At 45.9% G+C, this 26381-nt stretch overlaps 1 protein-coding gene across 7 annotated transcripts in view; it reads right to left on the bottom strand.

Moving 5' to 3' along the window:
- cdk10 (cyclin dependent kinase 10) overlaps nt 1-26381 on the bottom strand; it is a 137559-nt gene that overhangs the window by 8645 nt on the left and 102533 nt on the right. For 6 of the 7 annotated variants that reach the window (XR_009714873.1, XM_061282211.1, XM_061282216.1 and 3 more), the window contains 3 exons: nt 11365-11434; nt 8606-8665; nt 7790-7913 (listed from right to left, as the gene is read on the bottom strand). Coding sequence is in view for 6 of the 7 variants with exons in the window: in XM_061282211.1 (XP_061138195.1) it covers nt 7790-7913; nt 8606-8665; nt 11365-11434 (254 nt within the window). In the remaining variant the exon portion in view is untranslated. The remainder of the gene's footprint in view (nt 1-7789; nt 7914-8605; nt 8666-11364; nt 11435-26381) is intronic. The other variant, XM_061282213.1, reaches the window with a different exon arrangement.

Genomic DNA, 26381 nt, shown 5'->3' with positions numbered 1-26381 from the left:
TGATGGTGTGTTATTGTCAAATATTGTTTGTTTTTTAATCTCCATCGCGGACCGGACGTCATACGGAGGCCGCCATTACAGATGCGCAGAACGGATGCGCAAGACACGTCAGCTATATAAAGAGCGAGAGTTGTTTTCTTCCTATTAGTTTCAATTCACAGTTTAATTAGCAGTTTCAATCAGCAAATAACAAAATGCGTATTACATGTAATATTTTATTTCACAACACTTTGCCTTGTTCCTTTTGTCTCTGCTGTTCACTTCAAACACGCTCCATACGACCGCAATGCTCTCGTATCAGACGCTTGCTCGATCACCTGCTCGTTTGCTGTCTGTCACAATGTACCCTACACAAATCCGAAACATTTGTTGCGGCTCCGAGTCACGACGAGGGGCAAGTTTTGGTTTCCAAGGGTGTTTTTATTCCTCTTCAACGTTTCTCCCATACAGAGCCGCCTTTTTCACGTCCGCACGCCTTTTTCACATGCGCGCACGGAGCGCGGTGGGTGCGTTTACGGGCAGTCGGAGAAATCAACGCCAACAAAAAAAATTACATCCAGCCTAGTTAAGACCATACCAAAGACTATAAAAATGGGACCCATTGCCTCCCTGCGTGTGTGACGATCATTGGGACTTAGAAAATAAATAAATAAATAAATAAATAAATAAAAAAAATTCATAAAAATTGGGTGCGTATTATACATGGGTACAGGCTTTTTTCCAGCATCAGCATGCCATTTTTAGGGTGCGTATTATACATGGGGGCGCATTATACACGGAAAAAAACGGTATGTCTCTTGACTGGCCTGGGAACTTCTTGGGATTCCCCGGGCTGAACAAAGTGGCAGGGGAGAGGCAAGTCCGGGTGTCCCTCCTAAAGCTACTGCCCCCGCGCCGCGATCGCGGATAAGCGGTAGAGGATGGATGGATGGATGGATGGATGGATGATGGATGAACGGACGGACAGACGGATAGATGAGGAGATGCATGAATGGATGAATGAACGGATGCTTGAAGTGTTCATAATTAAGTTCCACGATACTGTGGACCTCATCATATTGTGGGTGACAATAGTTGCTAAAATAATACTTGCCATACTGTGTGAGAGATATCAATAAAGAAGCACAGGCACAAAACTAAATAAATAACACAATTATGGTGGTTAAGAATAAAAATACAAAATAGAAATGTGGTAAGAGTGCTGCAATATTGTACTAAATAAATGTTAGTGAAGTGGCAGCAAAGAAAAGCGTATTGAAACTACAGTAATACAAAAAAACTATTCCATTGCAATTTGCTGACCGAATTTTACTTTTGAATGAAAAAAAATTCATGGCACTTACACACTAAATATACACAAGAAAAATGAGAAATGTTAGGGAAAAGAGCATTCCGAGCTAAGTTTTAATGATCGTAAGATGGCTGCAAAGATGAGATGTCCTGACAGTGGAGGCGTCCGGAATGTCTGCACAAGCAACTTCACAGTGGAGCCTGCAGTGGAATCCATTTTATTTTTAAATGAAGTGCGCACATTTTCTGTCCTGACAGTGGAGGCATCACCACAGTGGAGACTTCACCTTAATAATAATGATAAATTATATTTATAACGCACTTTACATTCGGAGGAATCTCGAAGTGCTACATGGCAAGTAAAAACAAAAAAACAAAGCAAAGACAAGTATAAAACAACTGGACGACAACCAGGATGTGAGAACAGGATTACGGAAATGCTAGAGTAAAAAGGTGAGTTTTAAGTCCGGTTTTGAAAGAGTCAGTGGATTGGAGTGCTCTTAAGTGGTCGGGGAGGGAGTTCCACAGTGTGGGGGCTATATGGCAGAAGGCCCGGTCGCCCATGGTGCGCAACTTGGTTTTCGGGACGTGGAGAAGGTGTGAGTTGGATGAGCGGAGGCTTCGGGTGGTAGGTTTTGGGGCAAGGAATTCTTTGAGGTATGCGGGAGCATGTCTGAGGATACACTGGTAAGTGAGGAGGGCGATCTTATAATCAGTTCGGAATTTGATGGGGAGCCAGTGCAAAGAACGGAGGATGGGTGTGATGTGGTCGCTTTTCCCCACCCTCATCAAAATCCTAGCAGCGCTGTTTTGGATGTACTGTAGCCTCTGGAGGTTCTTGCTAGGGATCCCGATGAGGAGTGCGCTACAATAGTCTACCCTGGAGGAGACAAAGGCGTGGACAAGTTTCTCAGCATCCTTCAGGGTAAGAGTGGGGCGTAGTTTAGAAATATTCCTGAGGTGGAAGGAGGTTTTGGAGAGGTTGAGTTGAGGATCCAGTTTCACACCTAGGTTGGTAACAATGGCTGAGAGGGGGATAGTGTGACCGGCGAATGAGATGCTTGTTATTGGGCAGATATGTATCTGATGGGGAGTGCCAATTAACATGGCTTGGGTTTTGTCACTGTTGACTTGCAGGAAGCTGAGATTCATCCACGCCTTTATCTCCAGACAAGGAGAGGATGGATGAGGGAGATGGAGGAGGCTGGGTTGTGGAGGGCGGGGGGTTGAGTTTGAGGTTTAGCTGGGTGTCGTCCGCATAACAATGATATGAGATGCCGAACTTCCTGATTATATTGCAGAGGGGTAGCATATAGAGAGTGAAGAGGGTAGGAACAAGTACAGATCCCTGGGGGACACCAGAGGTCACAGTGTGTGTGTCGGATTTTTTCCCTCCCAGGGAAACGTACTCGGTTCGGTTCAAGAGGTAGGACTGAAGCCAGGTTAGAGCAGTGCCAGAGAATCTAGTGGAGTGAAGTTGATTAAGGAGGATATTGTGGTGGACAGTGTCAAATGCAGCGGACAGATCCAACAGAATGAGAAGTGACAGGGAGCCTGCATCGACAGCCATGAGAAGGTCGTTGATGACCCTAACAAGGGCTGTTTCAGTGCTGTGGCCAGAACAAAAACCGGATTGAAATTTCTCAGCGATTTTATTGCGGGTGAGATGAGTGTGAAGTTGGGCAGCTACCACTTTTTCCAGAACCTTGGAGAGGAACGGTGTTGGCAGAGTAGCCATACAGCAGCAGGTACATGCGAGGAATCCAATCACAGCAAACTCGGTGGAATAAAATAAAGAAAGACGAGGAGGCCGATCAACTCCGTTGGACACCATTCACTGCGACTACTGCGGCGTTGGCTTGTAGGGACCCAACTGTGCAGCATGCAGGAAGGCTTTTTATTAAACACGCCCACTTAACAGCTCACAACAGGTGGTTTCAATCATACAATAATCAAGATACTATCATAAGAAAATAACACTATTTAAACATATTCTGACAACACATACAATAAGAAAATGTATAATTGAGAGCATCTCTCAACACCCCCACTTGCTCTCACATTATAAACCTAAAGAAAAGAGTACCTTGACATTTTAGTCAGAAAACAAGTCCATTTTCCTCTAGTTAGACCCAAACATAAATCCAGCAAATTTTGCCAACTTAAATTTTGTTGCAAGCTTAGTCATATTAGCTGTAGGAGAAAATGTCTCCCCGTAATCCACACCCATCTTCTGGCTATATCCCTTAGCAACATATCGGGCCTTGTACTTCTCAGAACCATCAACATCTGTTTTAATGGCATACACCCATCTACCCCCCACTGCTTTCTTGCCCTCTGGCAAATTGGTCAGGGTAAATGTGTTGTTTTCTTTAAGTGAATGCATTTCCTCATCCATGGCTTTAACCCACTCTTTTGCCTTATCTGAGGCTACAGCTCCTGAAAATGACACAGGTATGTTAAACATTACGCGATAACAGTAATCAATGTTACTCTGGACTTGATCAGTCTCTTCATCATCAGACACATATTTGGACACATTACAATCTGTGTATCTGTCTGGCTGCCTTCTCTCTCTGGTAGGGTAACGGCTACCATCAGGCTCACGTTTGATCTCAGCTCTTTCTTGTTGTGGTTGGTGGTGGCTGACTTCAGGTTTTTGTTCTCCGAACACAAGATTTGGACTTCTTGGTTTGGTTTTTACAAAGTCATCATCCTCATCTGTGACATTAGTCTGTGTTTGTTGTTCTACACCTGATTTTGCCACAAACTTTACCAATCTGTGCTTTTGCACTTTCTTACTGACAGGGGAATACACAATGTATGCAGGACTGGTTTTATCATACCCAATAAAAACACATTTTTCACACCTTGGATCAAGCTTTCTCTTGTCTTGTTTATAGGCATAACACTCTGAACCAAACCTCTGCATCCTAGACAAATTTGGTCTTCTTCCTGTCAACATCTGAATGGCTGTCTGCCCTGTTCTTTTGTTAAAACACCTGTTCCAGATCACAGCAGCAGTTTGGACTGCATAGGTCCATAGTTGTTTTGGCAAACCACTATCAATGAGCATACACCTTGCCATGTCAAAAAGTGTTCGCCAATTGCGCTCAGCAGTACCATTTTGATGAGGAGAGTACGGTGCTGATGTCTGATGTTTAATCACGTTTTTAGTGAGCAAAGTCTGGTAATATTTACTTGTAAATTCAGTACCATTATCAGATCGGATACATTTTACTTTGCCATATGGGGCTACATCAGCCAGAAACCTTTCTGTAGCTTGAACAGTGTCACTTTTGTTCTTTAAGAAATACACAAAAACAGTGCTGGAAAAATCATCAGTAAATGAAACTGCATATCTGTAACCCTCTTTAGATTCTGGATGGATTGGCCCTGCCAAATCTGTGTGAACTAGTTCTAGAGGGGTCTTAGCCCTCACATCAGGATCTTTGTTCCTGGTTTGGAAAAACTTTCCTTTAGTACACACTTCACAATGTTGAGGTTTGCTTATTGACCCCTTAATTTTCATGCCATCAACAACATTTTGTAATTTCTGAATGTCTTTATAGTTGCAGTGTCCCAGTATCTCATGCCACGTCTGAATATCATGACATCCTTTACACTGATCATGATCACAATCATCATCATCATGTACTGTATGCAAATAATATAGTCTATCACGTACGTGGATGGGGAATTTCGTACCGTCTTGGTAGATGAGGACGTTCTTCTCCTCCTTGAAGACCACAGTGGCTCCCCTGGCCGTAGCTGCTTTCACGGATAGGATGTCTTGTGGGTAGGATGGGATGTACAGCGCCTGCCTCAGCGTTGCGTTCAGGTGTCTACCTGTGCTGTCGATCAGGCAGACTTCTGCATCACCTCGGCGCTCCGCGACGCCCATGCACCGCGTGCCGTCCGCCAGCTCCACGCAGTGTGTCTCGGCCTGGAACCCGTCATCAAACCGCTTGAATTTTGCCAGGTCTGTGATGATGTGCGAGGTAGCCCCGCAGTCAACCATCAGGCCTCTCACGTCGACTCTTGCTGCCCCCTCGCTCACAAAGTGGTACTCGTCTCGGTCGTGGTCTTCAGTCTCCCCGTGGACCCTCCGTGCGTCGTCCCGGTTGACGCGCTGCTTCCGCCTGCAGGTCGCGTCCCGGTGTGTGCTGCTCTTGCAATGACTGCACCACAGTTTACGCCGGCAGGCTCTGGCCATGTGGCCCTTCAGGCCGCACTTGAAGCACACCACCTCCGCGGCGCTCCTCTCGGCTCCTCTGTCAGTTGGTCTGTCAGGTCTCGCTCTCCTCTGCCGTACGTTCATCACGTTATCATCTGCTTCAGCCCGCATCTTCTCTGTGTCCTCGTAACTGCGCATCTTTGTTTTGAATTCAGAGAACTGCATCGTTTCATCACGTTGTGTGACATGGATTGCAAATGGTTTAAAGGACTCCGGCAGACCTTTTAACACCATTGCTACCAATAGTCCATCACTTAATGTCTCACCGGCATTTCTCAGCGCTGTGATTGCGGTCTCTGCCCGGATCACATACTCGGTCACACTTTCACTCTCAGACTTCTGTAGTGACGTCAGTTCTGTGTAGAGACTTATGATGCGTGGCTTGCCTTTGCCTTGATAGTAGTTTCTTAGGATCTGTAGGGCCCCTCGCCCGTCATCTGCAGCATCGCGCATCACCAGCGACAAACTTTTGTCATCCAAAAACTGAATGAGTTCTGCATACGCTTCCTCATTCTTTCCAGCGTCTTGCTGTAGTTCGTCTTCTTCCTCGGTTGTGGGCTCGTTTAAGATAACGTCTTTCAAATCCTGCAATCGCAGGTGGCCCAAAAACTTTGCCTCCCATAATTCGTAATTCTTTTCATCACCGTCGAACATTAACCGCGACCAGCGGCTAGAAAAACTGTTCCTCTCTGCAGCCCGTCCGCTCATGGTGCTCACAGCGTGCTATCATCACCAGTACGTCGGTGGGAACATGCGGTGTTGGATTTACCTGGGCCCATAACCTGTTGGCAGAGTAGCCATACAGCAGCAGGTACATGCGAGGAATCCAATCACAGCAAACTCGGTGGAATAAAATAAAGAAAGACGAGGAGGCCGATCAACTCCGTTGGACACCATTCACTGCGACTACTGCGGCGTTGGCTTGTAGGGACCCAACTGTGCAGCATGCAGGAAGGCTTTTTATTAAACACGCCCACTTAACAGCTCACAACAGGTGGTTTCAATCATACAATAATCAAGATACTATCATAAGAAAATAACACTATTTAAACATATTCTGACAACACATACAATAAGAAAATGTATAATTGAGAGGTTTGATATCGGTCTGTAGTTGGCAAGGTTGTCCGGGGTCAAGTGAGGGTTTTTTGAGCAGGGCGGTAATGATGGCTGTCTTCAATGCAGGTGGTACAGCCCCAGACTGGAGTGAGAGGTTGATTACATTGGTTATTAGGGGACTAATGGCTGAGGTTTGTTGTTTAATGAGGGCTGTGGGGAAAGGGTCCAGGGTTAGGGTTTCATATTTTTGAGGATGTCCTCTACCTTCGACTGCAAGATGGGGGAGAAGCAGCGGAGAGGCTGGACTGTCCCGGGTGGAAGGAAGCGGGTGGAGGTGAAGTGGAGGGTCCATAAGAGGAGAGGAGCTGGGAGCAGATGTTGTCAACCTTAGCGATGAAGAAAGTCATAAAGTTATTGCACACTACCTCTGAGGATTCTGTTGGAGTGGTGGATTGGGATTTGAGAAAGTGGTTGATCATTGAAAAGAGCTGTTTTGAATTTCCAGGGGTATTGTTTATGATATTGGAGTAGAACTGGGCACGTGCAGTCCCAAGGGCTTTTGAGTAGGCCTTCTGATGTTCTTTGTAGGCCTGTTTGTGCACGGTCAGTCCTGAGGCTTTGAGACGTCGCTCCAGGATGCGTCCAGTTGACTTCATCAGATGCAGCTCACTGGTGTACCAGGGGGCTGAGCGTGAAAAAGTGACTGTTTTGTTTTTTATGGGGGCGTGGATACCTAGAAGTCTGGCCAAAGAGTTATTGTAATAGTCCACTGCCTTGCTGACTGATGGAAAGGTTGCAGAGGAGGTGGAGAGAAGCTGGAGGTCCTGTGCTATAGTGTCTCGGTTGATGTTTTTGAAATTTCTGAATGAGATTTGCCGCTTGGGTTTGGAGTGGGGGAGTGGGAACGGCAGTTCCATTTGAATAAGTTTGTGGTCAGACACACCGACCTCGTGAACTTGTAGGTTGCTTATGACCTTAGCATATTTTTATTTTGAAATGAACCTAGTTATTAGTATATTATATATGTATTATTGTATTATATATTTTTAAATGAACTGCGTGCATTTCCTTTTCCTCAAAGTGGTGGGGTCCCCACAGTGGAGACTCCACCGGAAGCAACCTTACAGCCAGCCAGGTACGCTTAAGCATTGACCCACTGACCTATAATCTTTTCCTATCATTACAGATTATCCAAGGTCTCACCGGCCAGATGTTTTCGTTTGGCGTCCCCAATAACTGAACGATGAGATCGAGCTGCTGGATTTCTGATGTTCCAGGCAGAAGAGGTTTGTGTGCCAGCAGCTCAGCCAGGATACAACCTACAGCCCTGTTATGCAACGACAAGGTAAAATTACATTAATGTGGTAAATTGCACTATTATTTACCGTAATTTTCGGACTATAAATCGCTCCGGAGTATAAATCGCACCAGCCATAAAATGCCCAAAAATGTGAAAAAAAACATATATAAGTCGCGCCGGAGTATAAGTCGCATTTTGGGGGGCAATTTATTCGACAAAATCCAACACCAAGAACAGACATGAACGAGCAACAACAGGCTAAACGATACGGTATGCTAACGTGACGAACACAAACGAGGAGCTGAGAACGGGCCTGACGTAACATTCAGTGATTTAAAAAAACTATTACATAAATAACACGTTTATAAAACCATCTGTGTCACTCCAATTCATTAAATCCATCGATCGTCCTTTGTCAACAATGCCGTGTGCCGCGCCGCAGTTCAAATTATTCCACAGGCCCATACAACAATATATAAACTATATTTTATATAACTATCACATAAACAACAATATTATCAAACCATTTGTGTCACTCCAAATCATTAAATCCATCGATCAAATTTCTCGTCTTTTATCGATCGTCCTTTGTCAACAATGCCGTGTGCCGCGCCGCAGTTCAAATTATTCCACAGGCCCATACAACGATATATATATTTATATATATTCAAGCAAGAGTGTGCCTGCTGAGTATAGTATCATTGTGGCTTGAGTCTCACCACATATCAAGAGCTGTAGTCTGGGTTTTGCTTCCGAGGAGGAGTTCTGGAGCTCTATACCTGGAGAACAAGTAGTAAGTATTTAGTGAGGTCACTGAGAGCTAATGAGGGAGAATTAGGCTATGTTCACACTGCAGGCAAATGGGCCGCGCATCAGGTTTTTTTGCCTTATGTGATCCGCATCAGATTTCTAAATTACGATTCTTTCTAATCTGACCTAGTTCACTTTCATGTGTGGTCTTAGATTGGATATGTATCGGATTTTGTGCAATGCATTTTCAACGGCCAAGATATATCCGACCTAGACATTATCAAATGCACTCTGCGCAGGCAGGGAGCACACTACTTGGGAGGAAGATTGACGGTTTGATTGGCTGTGAATCTGCAAAGTTGTTTTTATTGTGGTTAGAGGAGCTGTGGTCGAAAAGACGCCGATTGAGAAGTGAGGCATATCATTGACGAGGGGGAGAAGATAGCAGCCGGCAGGGGCAAGGCTGAGTAGTTTTGAAGGGAACCGGGGTCTACGATTGTGAACCACTGCCAACCATTGCCGACCACCGCGGCAAAAGTGGGGTACACCCAGGTGGGGAGGCTGCTTTGAGAGATCTGGCAGGAGAGCACCACTGGTGGCGTCTAGGCTGACTGGCTGGGCCAGACAAGGGTGATGAGGTCAAAAGCAGAGCATCAGCACCGGGGCCACAAAGGCGGCTGGGGCTACATGGGCGGGACGGCAATGACAGCAGTTGACAAGTAAGAATCATTGCGTGTCAAATGGGCTGGATGGCATAGGCTTGGGGGAGGCTGGCGCAGCAACACTAGACCAGGTTCCATGCTGGACGCTGGAGTATCTCAGAATAATTACGCTACACTTAGATATCAAACTACTGCAAACATGACATTACAAGCACTGCAAAAGTACATGGAGGAATGAAGGAGGTGATGAACATGACGGAAGAACTGAATTAACTCAACAAGCAACAAACATTCATAACCGAATTAATGGCCGAAATCAGGGCTCTTGAGAAGAACATGGAGCAAGAAAGAAAATTGAAGTCTTGGAGAACAGGCTGGACAATTTAGAGCAGGGGGTCCACACTTTTTCGGCATACGAACTACTTATAAAATGACCAAGTTAAAAAGGTGCACCCACTACAAAAATGCAAAACATAACTTTATAATCAAATATATTGAGCATTCATTATTTGTACAATGTATGATGTATCTTGCAAAGGCATATCAGCCAATATTGTACAACACAAAAAATGAATCCGTAATTTCCGGACTTTAAGGCGCACCTGAATGTAAATCGCACCAGCCAAAATGAGGGGAAAATCCTGTTTTCCTCATATATAAACTGCACCAGACTATAAGGCACAGGTGTTTTAAATGAAACGTCCTAATTTCTATTACCGGTAATAACAAAACAAATTGTCTAATAATATCATAAAAACCATGAAAAATCCAAACATAAGCCGCAGGGTTCAAAGCTTGTGCAAAAAGTAATGGCTTATCAAAGTCAAAAAAGTCAAAGTCTGCTTTATTGTCAATCCCTTCATATGTCAAGACACACAAAGAAACCGAAATTCCGTTTCCTCTATCCCACGGTGACGAGACATAGTACACGATAGACATACAAGTAGACAACACAAAATAAAAACAAGAACTTATGATGAATAAATAATAAATAAACAAATAACACAATAAATAAGAGGAGCAAAAATGGAGCAAGTCTGCATACAACAGACAGTCAAAATATAGCGCAAAAGTACAGGACGCTACGCAGAAGGGGAGAGAGAGTTCAGGATCCTAACAGCCTGGAGAATGAAGCTGTTGGTGAGTCTGGTGGTGCGGGAGCGCAGGCTCCTGTACCTCTTCCCAGAGGGCAGAAGATCGAACAAAGAGTGAGCGGGGTGACTCACATCACTCACAATCGTGGTCGCCTTGAGTGTCGCCTAATTACTTGAGTGTACGTTGATGACTTGCACTGAATTGAGTCAACCATGGATGAATGGTCCGGAGAGTAGCTGCTTACAGCCAGCCTCAAGCACACATTTTAGTTGCACTTCAAAACGCACTTTGAAAATGACACTGGAAAAAAGTCAATCTCCCATTCCGTACCAAAGCCCCATTTTGGCCTTTTACTGAGGTCACATCATTACGGATTCCAAATAGCACTGTTGTGAACACATACTGTTTACTTAAAAAAATAAATAAAAAAAAACTCAGATTTTCTTAAATGGCACACACAGCACTAAATTCATCACAGTAAATTAAAGATCATTTTGGAATTTAAAAAAAAATTATAATGTGCACCCTTTACAAATTTTAAATGAAACAGCATTTATTCACCAAAAATTGGAGACATAGAGATACTGTGTAACAGAACAGCCCGAGATCTAAGAAAAGTCTCCGGAGCGCTCGTCTAAATTCAAAAGGAAGTCAGCCGTTTTCTAGTTCCTTTGAGATTTTTGGCCTTTTATTTTTTATTAAGGTCATGTTTTAGCTTTTAGTGTGATATACTTAATTTAAAAAATTAATTTAATTTCAATATGCTAGTATCCAAACATGCCATTACCCCGACATTGCCAGGGTTGCGAGGACCTTTTATAACTGCTCGCAGTTCTAGTTTGTATTGAGAAAAAAACATCGTATTAGCTTAAGAACACAACTGTGCATGATTATGGAGGGCAGGACACAAAAAGGGCAGCATAAAAATTATCTCATCACATACATTAGTTATTCAACTAAAAGACACTCACCACAGTGTAACCACTCTGGGCGTCATAGGTTGCTGGGGGACACCATACCTGCGAGCTAACCCGAAATCAGCTGAGGACAAAAAGAAAGAAATATATCTGAGAAAAGCACATTTCACAAAATCAAACCACTTTGTGATTTGAAGAATAAACATTTAATTAACAAGGATTTAACCATAGCTGGGGGTGAGTGTTTAAAACCGTATAAATAAATAAGAGATGAAATCGAGTTAAAACTTTATTCATCATCATAGATACAAATTGTATAATAAATTGCATACTTTATTCATCCCACAGGGGAAATTAAAAAATATACCAAAGCATACACAAAAGAAAAGTCACTATAAATGGTAAGTTTCTGGCTTGAAAAAAGACATTGAAAATCCACCTTTTTTTGCTTTTATATTCATTTATTGTCCACTTTGAGTGTCCGAGATTGAAGAAAAGTGTACTCTATCCCTCCAGGTGTTGCAGAGATACTTTTGTGATCTGTTTAGGGCAGGGGTCTCAAACTCAACTTACCTAGGGGCCGCTGGAGGTAGAGTCTGGGTGAGGCTGGGCCGCATTAAGTATTCCACAAAAAAAAGGCTTCAAGTATTCAAAGAAAAAGGTCAACTGAACCAATCTTCACAATATTAACAAGTCAGAACATGCAGAACATGAACAGTTCTTCAGAACATAGGCTTCATTTACTTCTTCCTAATCCTTCCTGCCAGAGACTTGGCAGCGCTTCCTCTCAAACAGCTGAGCCACATTTGGCTTGAGGGAGGAGGCAACTGAGACACTCAGTATGGCTTTAAGGTGCTCATCTTTAAGTCTGGACCTGAACTTTGACTTATTGAAGTTCATTGTGGAGAAGAGCTTTTCACACAGATAGGTGCTGCTAAAAAGGCACATGGTCCGCTTGAACATCCTGGAAAGCTCAGGGAAGCTGGGGGGGGAGTTTTCTCAAAAATTGTCCAAGCTCCACTGTTTTTCCACTCACCTCCCTGAACTTGGCTTTGAGGTCAGTATTGCACTGCAGGTCAATTAGCTCCATCTGCAGGATGTGGGGGCATCCTCCACATCAAGGGAGAAAGGGTCAGCAAACATCTGAAAAGTGGCTCTGTGTGTCTTGAAGTCTGCAAACCTCTGATCAAATTCTTCCTGTAGCTTTCCAATGGTATCAGCATACTACTCACCACTGAATGTTGTGCCCGAATCCATGAGTGCCTTGCATGCTGGGAAATGGCAGAGGTTTGTCTGGAAAAGCTGGGCTTTCCATAACACAAGTTCTTTGGAGAATGCTCTGACATTGTCATATGCAGCACTGACAAGCTGGTCCTGACCTTGTAACTTCTTGTTCAGTACATTCAGCTCCTGTGTGACGTCAACAAGAAAAGCTAAGTCCCTTAGACATTCAGGATCATTTAGCACAGGAACAGTCATCCCATCCTTCTCCAGGAAGGCTTTCACTTCTGCTCTTAACTCAAAAAACCTCTTTAAGACCTTCCCCCTGCTGAGCCAACGTACCTCGGTGAAGTAGAGCACGTCCTCGTATTCTGACTATTTCCGCCAGTTTGTCGCGGAACTGCCGATGCTTTAAAGCCCTGGATCTGATATGGTTGATGATTTTCACAACGTCAGACATCACATTGCCAAACCTCATGATCTTGCTGTAAAGGGCCTCCTGGTGGATAATGCAGTGCAGAGCAATGGCATCTTCCACACTCCTCTTCCAGTTTCCTTTGAACAAGCGCCACAAGTCCGTTTTTCCTCCCTGTCATTGACGGCGCTCCGTCGGTAGTTATTCCAGCCAGACGCTTCCATTGTAAGCCGGCATCTTCAATGGAATCAAACAGCTGGAGGAATATCTCCTGGGCAGTGGTCTGGCCATGCATTGCAATCACTGAGAGCAACTCCTCCGTAACTTCTGTAGTGTATTTTTATTCTGGTATCATGCAATGTTTATCTCACTAGTAAGCCTAAGTGTGACCGGGTCATGTTCGGGTCAGGTTCGTGTGGGATTGTTTGGGGCTTGGTCCAGGAAGGTAGACTCGTTGGCCCCAGACACATCTGGCTTCCATTAACAACTGCTAAGATACACACGATGTAGAGATGGGGCGGCAACTGCGGGGTCATAGGTCAGCCAACAGCCCCATCTGCGCGCTCCCGCGTGGAGGGAAGCGCAAGAGTATAAGGTTTAGGACGAGAGTAGACAAAGGGACTCGACATCTTGGCTAGGGCGCGAGACACCTCTCTGACATCGGTTGAATAAAATCTTTCCCCAATCAGCCATGTGTGACTGAAGTTTTCCTTCCCCAAGCCAGCCACTTTTTCACCATCTTGTTTGGAAGACCAGCTGACCATCGAAGAGAATTCACCACAATTTTGGCGTCACGAACAGTTCTCTTGTCCTTCGGGGAGCCCTCGCCCGCCTGGGTGCGAGCATCGAGCGTCCGGCTGGCAGGCTGAGTTTGAGGTGAGAAGCTTTCACTCACAGTGTCGCAATGTGCTCGTGCCTGGTGTGGGGGGGGATGGAGTGGCTCCTAAGCGGGACAGTTAATGGGCCTGGTGTGCCAGTGGCTGGCGAGAAAGGGGGGGGGGGGGGGATTTGTCTCCCCTAGCTGGATGTCGACGAGATGTGGATTTTGAAAGGGGGAGTAGCCCCAATAGAAAAATGAAAATGTTCAATAAAAATAGAAAAAAGAAAAAAGGCAAATAAAAATGGGAAAATAGCATAAAACTTAATGGGGAATGTGCACAACAGTGTGAGTGACATGTCTGGTGTGAATGATGAATGAGAAAGAAAATGCTCCGAGAGAGGGCACGTGAAACAGGACAGGATGTCTTAGACGTTACTGATCGGCTGTCACGAGAGAATAATAATAGAAAGTCCCATAAAACGTGGACTTTATTTTGGCTACAGATCCGATGGAGGATGGAAATTTTAGCTGTGTGATTGAGGCGAAAACACAGGTACGATTGAACACTGTGTGCGACAAGAGACGGGCACCACCAAGCCACCGGAGGCACAATTCCCGGGGTCGTGCTGGGACGTTGAGATCACAATCACACTCAATGTGGTCGTTGAAATGTTCGGTGGGGGCATTTGTCTCTATATATAGGTCGCACGAAAAAGGGAGGCTTGCTGCAGACCGCAATTGGCAAAGCGGAGGAATGGGCAGCCTTGGCATCCGTAACTGTGTGAACGAATGTGGGAAAATTACCGGCTGGGTCTGGGACCAGGGTGCCGAAAAGAATGATGCGCGCAGACCACGTTATTTGAGCACTGATCAGATTAGGAGTTTGTGCGGGTTGCAAGGTTCCCCCGGCTGACAGCTGGTGCGTTAGCCGCTTAGAGAGATACTCTTCGGGCAACTTACCGGGGCGAACTGGTGCGCTGCGGTTGTACCCAAGTCGTCACGGTACGATTCCGATTGGCGAGGCGCACTGTAATAGCACACACTCCTGTCAAAGTCTGATCAAATTTACGGCTTGCAGCAGACCGCAATTGGCAGAGCGGAGGAGTGCGGAGCCGATAGAAATTGGAAAACGTGGAAAAAGAGGCCTCAGGGGGTTTAATTTTGGTATACCATGTAAGAAAAGTAATTTGTGTGCACACTGAAGTTAAAAATCTGCAGTATAAGGGGAAATGCAAAGCGCTCTTAGGGGAAACAAAGACAAGAAGTGCAAAGGGCATGTTTGTAAGTGCACCTGCGCACGGTAAGAAGACACAGAATGACCAAACCGCATGGAAGCGGCTAGTGAGAAGCTACATGAGAGATGGATTCGAATCCCTTTGTCTGTGTTCTATGTTTGTGCGTAATGTCTGTAAAGTTTCTGTCAGTTGTCGTCGTTCGTCTGAGCTGTGTGCGCGTGCGTGCGGATGCGTGTGAGTGTGTGAGCTCTGCGTGCGCGCTGTGTGTATTGAGCGGGCGTGCGTGCGCGCGGATGGGTGTGTGCATGTGCGGTTGTGTGCGCGCTCGGTGTGTGTGCGTTTATGTGCACACGCATGGGGGAAGGAAAACGGCATGCGTCAGAGAATGTTCAAGAAAGGGGGGGGGGCCTGGGTGCTCCAAGGCGCGGAATGGTGCTATATCGGCAAGGGTGGGGGCCGGCGAGACGCGCGGGCCTGGCCAGACCGTGGCGTCAACATTGATACGCTGACCCCCCCTTGTCCGGGGGCGTTGTGCCGAGGAGCCCGCAAAGGCAGGGCTGGGTCCCCCCCGGTAGAGGTCAATGTCGATGAGAACTGAGACATGACGAGGGGAGATCAAATGTTGATGAGCAAAGGGTGCATGATCAACAGCGAACGTGCATGATTGAAACTGAAACATCACTGGCACTAATGTTTAACAGTTTGCAAATAGGCAAGAGAGAGACATGCTTGCAATACTCACTAAAATACTAATGTTTGTGTACCTGTGTGTCTTAAGAAAAGAGTTGGGCCGTGGCAGCAGTGATTTATGGCAGGACGCTACACATTCGGCCCAAGACCGATAGGTGGGGGGAGAAAGTGAAGAAAGGGGGGTTCGCTCATAAATTAAGAGGGAGCCTGTTGAGGGCGGCCAGCGCCCCTAGTCCATCTGACAACTAATGAGAAAGTGAGTGATTACGTTAACTTGAACGAGATTGCTATTTCTCCTGTTTGCATAACAAATACGAGACGGTGGACGCGCACGTCTCCTCCCAGAGGACAAAGAGACACGGACAGAACTCCCAGGTCGTCTGAGGAAAAGCTTCGTGGAGCGCCGCACCAAAATTCTTAAGGCCAGGGTGATTTTGTCCACAAACTCTTGTGTGGTACTCTCACTCGAGAACAAGGGATTACAAAGCGGGCTTGACAACAGACTGATCGACATAAACTGATGTACGGTTGTTTTCAAACAGGTGACATCTCGAATTTTAATCTTAGCACAGGGGATTGGGGGGTCATAACTATATGGAACCAAACACATATCGGACCAACATTCTTGTATAACGAGCGTGTATAACATCTGAAGTTGGCAAAATCTGATTGCATTGTCTTACCGTTTTTTTCCGTGTATAGTGCGCCCCCATGTATAGTACGCACCCCTAACAATGGCATGCTGATGCTGGAAAAAAGCTTGTACCCATGTATAATACGCACCCAATTTTTATGAATTTTTTTTAATTTTCTTTTTTTTTTTTTTTTTTTTAAGTCCCAAAGATCGTCACACACGCAGGGAGGCAATGGGTCCCATTTTTAAAGTCTTTGGTATGGTCTTAACTAGGCTGGATGTCATTTTTTTTGTTGGCGTTGATTTCTCCGACTGCCCCTAAACGCACCACCGCGCTCCGTGCGCACACGGCGGCTCTGTATGGGAGAGACGTTGAAGAGGAATAAAAACACCCTTGGAAACCAAAACTTGCCCCTCGTCGTGACTCGGAGCCGCAACAAATGTTTCGGATTTGTGTAGGGTACATTGTGACAGACGGCAAACTAGCAGGTGATCGAGCGAGCGTCTGATACAAGAGCATTGCGGTCGTATGGAGCGTGTTTGAAATGAACAGCAGAGACGAAAGGAACAAGGCAAAGTGTTGTGAAATAAAATATTACCTGTAATACGCATTTTGTTATTTTCTGATTGAAACTGCTAATTAAACTGTGAATTGAAACTAATAGGTGGAGAACTGAACTCTCGCTCTTTATATAGCTGACGTGTCTTGCGCAACCGTTCTGCGCATCTGTAATGGCGGCCTCCGTATGACGTCCGGTCCGCGATGGAGATTAAAAAACAAACAATATTTGACAATAACACACCATCGAGGATTGCACCATCGCATCAAACGATGTGTCGTCAATTATGAATTTTACTAAGTGTGTTGGGCAGGATGGCTGAATGCGATGCGCGATTGACAACAAACAAGAAGAAAGGTGAGTTTTATTTCGGGGGAGATTTGTCATGTCTCGTCCCCAGTTTTGCTATGTGTCTAGGTTGCCATAGTTTCTGTTCGGGTCACCCCGCTCTTCCTGTGTCACCTCAATCGATGTAACGTGTTTTGTATTTAAGTCCTGTCTGCCCCTCGCTCACCGTTGGATCATTGCATGTGTTACTGTCATTCTGTTCCTGTCTTTGGTAATGTCACCCTGTCTTTTTGTTCCACGACTTTGTCGGTCAGTCCTGTTGTTGGTTTTGTTGTACCATGACTTTATTTAAAAAAAAAAAAAAAAATATATATTTTTTTCTTTGTACCCATGTATAATACGCACCCCAGATTTTAGGACAATAAATTAGTAAAATATTGCGCACTATACACGGAAAAAAACGGTATGTGTTTTGTGACCTCTGGTGCTTGATTATTTTCTGATCAAAAAAAAAAAAAAAAAAAAAAAACAAACATGGGGGACAGGAGCCTTACCAGTCCAACAGTGACCCCCATAGAGGTTGTGTCGAAAAATAACCCGCTTATCAAAGGGGTTAAAGAAATTTTGAACAAATGGAATAAGAGATGGCCTGACATTGAAAAGAAGGGACTTTTAACCGGGAAGTAATTGAGATTATACGTGTACTTGTATCGACATACAAAGCAGGAGTCAAAAAAGGGAAAAAAGGGGAAAAGAGAAAGGAAAAAAGGGAATATGAATTGGGATTGTTGAAAATATTTGACGAACAGGGACAAAATTTGGATCAGGAGCTTAAACAGAAAAAAGAGGAAATCACAGCTGATGTACTGAAGAATGTGGAAGAAGCTAGGAAGCTAATGGAAAAAGTTAATACACCTTTCTCACATGTCGCCCCGGTTAAGAGTCCCCCGGCGTACAATGTGAATGATAAACGTAATGGCTATCCGCAACTCCCGATAGTTAACCAAGAAGGTAGCTATCAGTCGGAGACCGAAGACAAAGGCATTGTCGAAACCAGAAGAGCTAGAACCACCATTGTTATGCGTCCTAGCCTGACCCATAAGCAGAATAAAACTCGACATGCGACAGAGGGGAGACAAGGGCACACCAAGAGGGAGCTACAGGATGATAGCCAGAGCGACACAGAAGGGGCAGCGGGGGGCTACAACCCCGTAATCAAAAGCATTTCGAGAAGAACAGAGAAAAAAGGACGCACCCCAGGGAAAAAGACAAGAGCAAGGAAAGATGTAAGCGGTACGGAGGGCGGAAGCGGCAAGGACAGCTGGGGAGACGAATGCCCTGTGCCTACTGCACGCTCCACCCTAGTTGCCATGGAGGACTGGAGAAGGACCGCTTTAAGGAGCATCGAAGCCAGAAAAGAACAATGCTTGGAGGAGTTAGAATGGAGCGTGGAACCAAGAGAGCAAGAGGATCTAGAGGAAAAGTTGCAAAAGTTAGAGGTGGCCAAGCTTGAGTTGAAAAAAGTGCCGTCCAAAATGCCAGGGACACCGTTTGGCCGGGAGCAAGGATCAACCCGAGCAACCACAATTCTGCCAGTGATGGTAGTGGGACAAACCCCACCCCAACAAATTTTATTGCAACCCCCGCTGACTGCTGGCCAACCACCGCAGGTGGCCATGGCAGTGCCCGTCAGTTTAGCACCCCATTGGGGGCGCAACCAAACGCAGTTCCGGGGCACCAGAGTGCGTGGAGCCAGGGGAAAGGCAGGAAAGTCGAAACCCAAAGGGGGCCCGGGACAGAGGTCTGACGCTTGCTATAACTGTGGCCAAGTAGGACACTGGGCCCGCAACTGCAGCATGCCCACCAGAGAAGGCCTAGGAGGGGAGTTCAGCCGCCATCCCCCAAGACCCCAGGGCCCGATGAACCCTTTCGGGGGCCCGGAACCTGGATTCTAGAGGTGCCCGGTGGGCCCAAGGGGGGATGTCAGCTGGTAGTGTCAGGTCCGGAACGAGAGCCAACAATAACAGTGAAAGTAAACAATCAACCGTTGACGGCAATGGTTGACAGCGGACCGACTTTCACTTGCGTCCGGCCTGAAGACGCTATTCATCCCCCCATGTCCGGTCATTTCGTACGGGCAATAGGGTTCGAGATTATAAAACAGCTGATCCCTTCCACAAGACCAGTACAGCTCTGCTGGAAAGATCGAATGACAAACATACCAGTTTTGGTATCGGACCGTACCCCCACTGCCCTCCTAGGCAGAGATGCCCTGCGGAGATTGAACTGCACCATAAAGTGTTCTCCTGATGGTTGTGTGGTCGAGGTCTTACACAAGACATGCCATAAGGTGCTGATGCAGTCAAAACTCAGAGACAGATAGAAAGAGGGAGTGAGAGAAGTTAGCCCCCCTAACTCGTCAATAATGAGGAGATATTGGGAGTAATTTGTTTGTCCTTTCTTTAAATCATTTCCTGGAGTAGATAGGTTAGCAACACGAGAGATTTAGAGGTTCAACAGAAAGACAGTTAAAAGACAATAACATTTTTGATTTGAACAATTGCAGGCTAACAGGAGCATGAGAGAGGAGAGCTGAGAAGCGGGATCCACTTTGATCGAGGAGATTGGAAATTCACAGCACCATATTCTAAGTCGCATTTTTGAGCAAGCATGACACAGGTAATAACGCGTGAGAGATCAAGACATAGATCAGGGCTAGATGTGGAACGCAGACCTCTGAGTTAATTTTGAATAATGATACTGAAGACACAATGTACTGTCCCATTAAATTGGAACTATAGACAAAACGTAGCTCGACAATAGGATGAGTTGCAGGACTTACAATAAAAAGACGACATTGCTGTTACTAGGAGAATTTGACTTTTGGTAAACAAACGTTACTAGTGAATGGATGGCAGCAGCTACATTTGGAGATAGTCTTACAAGTTTGATGTCCCAGTCTGTCACTCCCAGTGCCAGGATCCCTGAAAACTCGATGCCGAGACTCCGCCTGCAGCCGTGGACGACTACAAAACGGTGCCTGGCTTTGAGGCACCTTTGACCTTTGGCACGGACAAAGAAAGACTGTTGTTGTGCTTGGAGGGGGCAAGTACACTCAAGAGAAAAGACAACATCCTCGGAGTCGAGAAAAGACAGTGAGAAGTGGAGGAACTCACAATGTTGAAGAAAAGATGGACATTTGAACAATGGACTCATTCGAGAATGATGGATGGGTTGGCTCTGAAGCAACAACAAAGGATCACCATCTTGAGAGGGTGAGGTGCGGCAAAAGATATGGACTTGAAATGTCCGACGGCCAAATCGCACTCCTTGCCGTGGCGGTGCTAAAACTTCGTGGGGCTTGGGTTAAAGTGGACAGGAGCTTCATTGTGCACTGGGTTTGACAGAACTGAGGAGATTTGATAAAGGATTGAATAATGCGTAGAGCTACAGAGAGAAGCATCATGGTCAGAGATTGAACAGATTTGAATAAAACAAATAGGCTAAAACGGTGAGAAACAAGAGCGAGATCTGATGTTTTGGCTCACCAGACATAAGAAGTAGAAATAGAGTTAGATAAATTTTAGAACGGGACATCTGGACTAGAGTGGATTCAGTCAAGAAGAAGTTAGGACGCTCAATGTACCTACTCAATACGATAGAAGTTTGTTGCGCCATAGTGGAGGTTGGGTAGTCAGAAAGTTGGATCCGTTAAATTTTTGATTTTCGCACATTCATGCATAGGAGTCGCACATGACTGAGATAGGGCTCAATTTCAACTGCACCCACATGGCAATGTAGAAGCAGGAGAGCGGAGTAAGGGGTTATATGCGAAACAGTCCGCTGTAGGGTTACCAATAGGAGATTCTATCAAAAAAAAAGTACTAAGAGGTGGAGGTGAAGATAACAGGAGGACGTGGATATTCGGAGGTTTGATAAGGGCAAACTCCATTGTCAAAGATAGGATTAGAGCGAGTCGGAACGGGGGCATTTTGGCATTTTAACAGGAATTGACAGCGAGGGAGATTGAGGATAGAAGATCTGGACAGCAATGACGTAAATTACATTAAAAACTGCTCATTCGAGGGAGAAGGCTCGGCGCTCCCTGTGTGGAGCTGCAGCTTTGCAGAAGGGGGGCAGACCGCGCGAGTGAGTGGATGAAACGAGTCTGAAGTTGGGGTGATGTGTTTGCCATTGAGGATAAAATTCCTCTCGCCTGAAGGGGTGGTACAGATCGGAGGGACTGGAACTGGTAAGTGATGAGTTCTGATCGGAACCATGGTTCAATGATCAATCAGGGGCACCATCGACAACCAAACGGTTCGATGGAGAAGGCCCATTTCAGTGATATGGTCAGACAAGACAGAACTAATATCAAACATCAAGACTTTGGACAATTTGACGTGTGACGACTTTGAGCTCACCCGACGGGGTGACGGACTCGGTGGACAGTGACCAAATGTTTGACGCTTGAGCTTGCTTGCGACGTGAGCGAGCTCTGCTTTGTTTTTCTGTGTGACTTGATTTTTTGCAGCAGCAGCAGCAACGGCCACCAGCCAAGGAGCGGATTGCGCGTTGGTTGCGTAACTTGTTTTCGTTCTTGCAGGTTGTCGATTGCGTTCGTGGAACGTCTGTGTTGAATTTACAAGAATATGTTAACCCTTGCCCTTTTGGTTTTTATAATGAACCTGTTGATTACATGGTCTTCAGGACAGGATCCCCGAGCGCCAGGATTCATTTTATGACTGTTTTTGTTTTGATACTTGATGTCTGTTTTTGTGTGTACAAATGTCCGCTGTCAGCAGGGCTACAAGCTCACTGACAGGAGTGCGCTGATTTTTGTTTGTGTTGCCGAGTGTGTGGTGGACAGTCAAGTTTCAGGGACTTGGGGTGACGGTCCCGGGGCCCAGATTGGAGCTAGAGGTTCCGCGGGCCTGGCTACAAAGAGTGTGGTGATGAGAGGGGACGCTTTGCAGGTTCCTTTGATTGATTGATTGATTGATTGATTGAATATTTATTGATCCCCAGGGGTGGGGAAATTCAGGCCCCAGCAGTATTCATACCACAGAGTGGGTATACAAAAGACGCACAAATGGCATGAGCGCAACTCAACAGGCTCTCATAAGGCTGCCACACAACGGCGCCACAAAGAAAGCCAGAAAGTGCTCAAGATAAAAGCCATCAAAGCAAAACAAAGATAAAAGACAAAGGAAAAAAAGTAACTGTGGCCAACCAGCACCCCTCAATACAAGAGAACACCCCAAAACACACTAAATAGCCTCCACGGGGTCCATAGACAGGTGTAGGGGCAGTCCAGTTCAATGGCGCCCAATGGACCGTGGTCGTGAATCGGTGAAAAACATCACAAAGCAGGCAAACGTGTGAGCAGCGTCCTGGGCACCCAGTCGGATGCACGTGCAGATGGTCACCACGGGGCTAGCATGGCGAAAGTCGTTGGTTCCGACGAGCACGAGGAAGCGGAGTCCCTACAGGGGTTGCGGTTGCAAGGCCAAGGCGAGGGACCCGGTCATCACTGGCCGGATAAGCAGGAAGCCGCCGTAGAGTTACGCCGGTCTCGACCGATGATCCCGGTCCCAGGAAGAAAAAATAATAATACAAAATATCCGATCCGAAGAGATACCGAGGTGCGGTAGAAGGCACCAGCATCGCCGAATGGACAAAAAGACAGAAAGAAAAAGGAGAAAAGAAAGAAATAAAGAGGAAAGGAGAGAACACTGCTGGGAGGCAGCCACTTACGGCGCCATACCGAAAGAAAAAAAAAAAAAAAAAAAAAAAAAAGGGTACCGGTTTGAGAATGCTACACATCTTTAGACTGAAGAAGGAATTTGGGGGTGAAAAATAGTATTTGGACGGGAAAAAGAGCGGTTGAAGTGACATGACTGACGGGACTTCAGAAAGATGACAGTGTGATTGAGACAGGGACATCTGCGACAGGAAAGGCTACCAAGAACAGGTAGAATTTACATTGTGACTGGGGGGATCTAGCAACGCTGTCGGCACGACGAGAAATGAGGGGAATGAGTCCTGGAGTGTTTGTTTGTTTGTTTGTTTGTTTCAGGGACCGCGTGGGCCTCTGGAAACGAGGGGTAGGTGTCGGGAGCCCTCGGGCGTTCTGATGAGATTTCGATGAGACGATGGACACAGCTTTTTCCTCGTTGCCCCATCACCGCAAAAGAATTATTTGAGGGGGCCGGTAACACAGGAGCAATTGGGTTGTGTTGCCCCGCCAGCGGTGGCCGTCGGGGCCGGAGAGACGTCCGGCCTGGGCTGCTACCTTTGACATTATGACTCCACATGTTCGCACTGTTAAAGTCACTCGATACAGACAGTAGCTTTAGCTTGTCATGGGTCGCCTGGCTGCTGACCGGGGCCTTGCACGGGATTCAACGGCCGTCATAAGCAACAGGAGGACACTGAACGGACAGCCGGCCCGGGACAGTGCCGTCTACTACTAGTGCTATTCCCCACTGACGGCTCAGTGGACTGGATTTCATATCTGCACGCACTTGTGCGTGCAAGGGGGGCAGCGCAACGACGGGTTTAATGTTCTTGCATGCTTTGACGATTCGTTTTTATATACCTCACTGTGTTACCTCGTTGTTTTTTTGCCATGGTATTTACTTTATTATGTGACCTCATTTGCTTACCCCGTGGCATGTTTACGATACAACATTGCATGTTGAGCGATTTGTATTTGAGGGTCATGGTTCTGCTTGTTGCTGTGTTTAGGGCTCATGCTACGCTTTGTGAAATGTGGTGTGTGCCGGAGCTCCCTTCGCCTGACTCTCGCCAGGTAAGAGGCGCCTCCGGGGGTGTAGAATGGGCCTCCCTCTTTTTCCTCGTCATTAGATTGGCGAGGTTTTTTCGACGGCGGTCCGGCAACCTTTTGGGGCTTCTAACGGGCCACAGCAAACTATTCCTCTCCAAATTGATGGCGTTGGTGATATATTACCGAAGGGGGGTGTGCGGACGGCGTCAATCAGTTAATGGGGTTGGGGGATTCGATCTTGGTCAAATGTGGTTCCTGAGAGGCCTCAGATTGCTGTCAGGGAGGAATTTGCTATTAAATTAGGTTGAGCTTTCCTAGTTAATGTAACCTTAAGTAGCATGCCTTGAGCATGATTTAGGATGTGACAAATAGGTCCAAATTGTAGACGAAAACCATAAAATGGTTGGGGGAAGGTTTTTGGATGTACCGATGTCTTTTTGTGTTGAGTTGTTGCCGGGGCACTTGTTGTGCCCCGTCAGGGGGGAATATGTAGTGTATTTTTATTCTGGTATCATGCAATGTTTATCTCACTAGTAAGCCTAAGTGTGACCGGGTCATGTTCGGGTCAGGTTAGTGTGGGATTGTTTGGGGCTTGGTCCAGGAAGGTAGACTCGTTGGCGCCAGACACATCTGGCTTCCATTAACAACTGCTAAGATACACACGATGTAGAGATGGGGCGGCAACTGCGGGGTCATAGGTCAGCCAACAGCCCCATCTGCGCGCTCCCGCGTGGAGGGAAGCGCAAGAGTATAAGGTTTAGGACGAGAGTAGACAAAGGGACTCGACATCTTGGCTAGGGCGCGAGACACTTCTCTCTGACATCGGTTGAATAAAATCTTTCCCCAATCAGCCATGTGTGACTGAAGTTTTCCTTCCCCAAGCCAGCCACTTTTTCACCATCTTGTTTGGAAGACCAGCTGACCATCGAAGAGAATTCACCACACTTCAAAATTGTTATCCACGCCACGGACATATATTGCGAGCTGCGCCGTGTCAGTGACGTCTGTGCTCTCATCAAGAGCAAGTGAGTATGAATGGAAATGTTTAGCTTTCTCACGCAGTTGATCATAAATGTTGCCAGACATGTCAGAAATGCGCTCTGCCACTGTGTGCTGAAATGCTGATGTTACTAAACTGAGCCTGTTTGATGAACTGGCGTCTTTGAATGGCTTAGTTTAGTTGAGTAATGACATCTGATGTTATACTCCTTGTGCACCGCAACTTTATCCTTGCATATTAGACACGTTGGGATGCCCCTGTGCTCAACAAAAAAATATTCCGTCTCCCACTTCTCCTGAAATTGTCTGTGCTCATCGCCAATTTTTCTCTTCACGACAGGTTTTGAAAAAGACATGACTGGGGCTGACAAAAACCGTATAGCACTAGGTGACAAGATATATTTTCCTTCCACTTGTTCATCCAAACATGTTGAAGTGACCAATTGCTAATTCGCGCTGTTGTCACGAGCCTGAGCTACGGGAGCCCACAGGTGTTAAAAAATATAAAACCCCCAGATGCACGTGAGAAAAAATGCGCGGGCCGCATTAACACAAAGATTTTTTTTCAGGCAGGGGGCCACAAAACATTGTCCTGAGGGCCGCAATTGGCCTGCGGGCCGCGAGTTTGAGACCCCTGGTTTAGGGGCTATTTTTTACTCCGTTCAGATTTCTCCATTTTCTATTACCGTATTTTCCGGACTATAAGGCGCACCGGACTATAAGGCGCACCTTCAATGAATGGCCCATTTTAAAACTTGATCCTTATATAAGGCGCACTGGACTATAAGGCGCACCATTAATGCATCATGTCAGATTTTTAATCCAAATCAAATCATTCTCCATTTTATCTTTTTTATTTCAACTTCAGATGCAACAAATGACTTTATAATCACGAAATAATGATCCATAGTTTTTGATTCATGATTCATAGTCTTCAGCAGGCCACTTATGCTTGATTTCATGACACAATGCTTCGGGACAGTTAGAATTTAGGAATTTAGTCCATATATAATGCTTTTGAGAAGATTTTAGGTTTTTAGGTGCGCCTTATAGTCCGGAAAATACGGTACTTATTTTTATCTATCACGTCCCATCCTTTGGAGCGGGACTACCAAATAAGGTAATGGTAACCAAACGGTTTCGCAAATGCGCCAACTTTGTTACTCAGAGACATTTGTAGTCCAACAACTCAAGGATGCCGAAGTGGAAAGATCAAAATGTTCAGTTGTTGGATGCTCAATCCACACAACTCATTCCCCATCAGAACCTCAAAGTGCCTGGTCAAATTTCATTTTTCAAGCAGTGTTCCCACATCTGTGGGCAAAGTTCTGCTTGTTCAAGGACGAGTGTTTCAGAAATCTTTTGTCAGTATAGACAAGGATTTGCAGAAAGACGTCGTTTCGTTGATGGTTTAGTTCA

The sequence above is a fragment of the Syngnathus typhle genome, linkage group LG7 (genome assembly GCF_033458585.1).
Source record: "Syngnathus typhle isolate RoL2023-S1 ecotype Sweden linkage group LG7, RoL_Styp_1.0, whole genome shotgun sequence".
NCBI classification, from domain to species: Eukaryota; Metazoa; Chordata; class Actinopteri; order Syngnathiformes; family Syngnathidae; genus Syngnathus; species Syngnathus typhle.
This window is presented reverse-complemented; position numbering and strand designations above follow the sequence as displayed.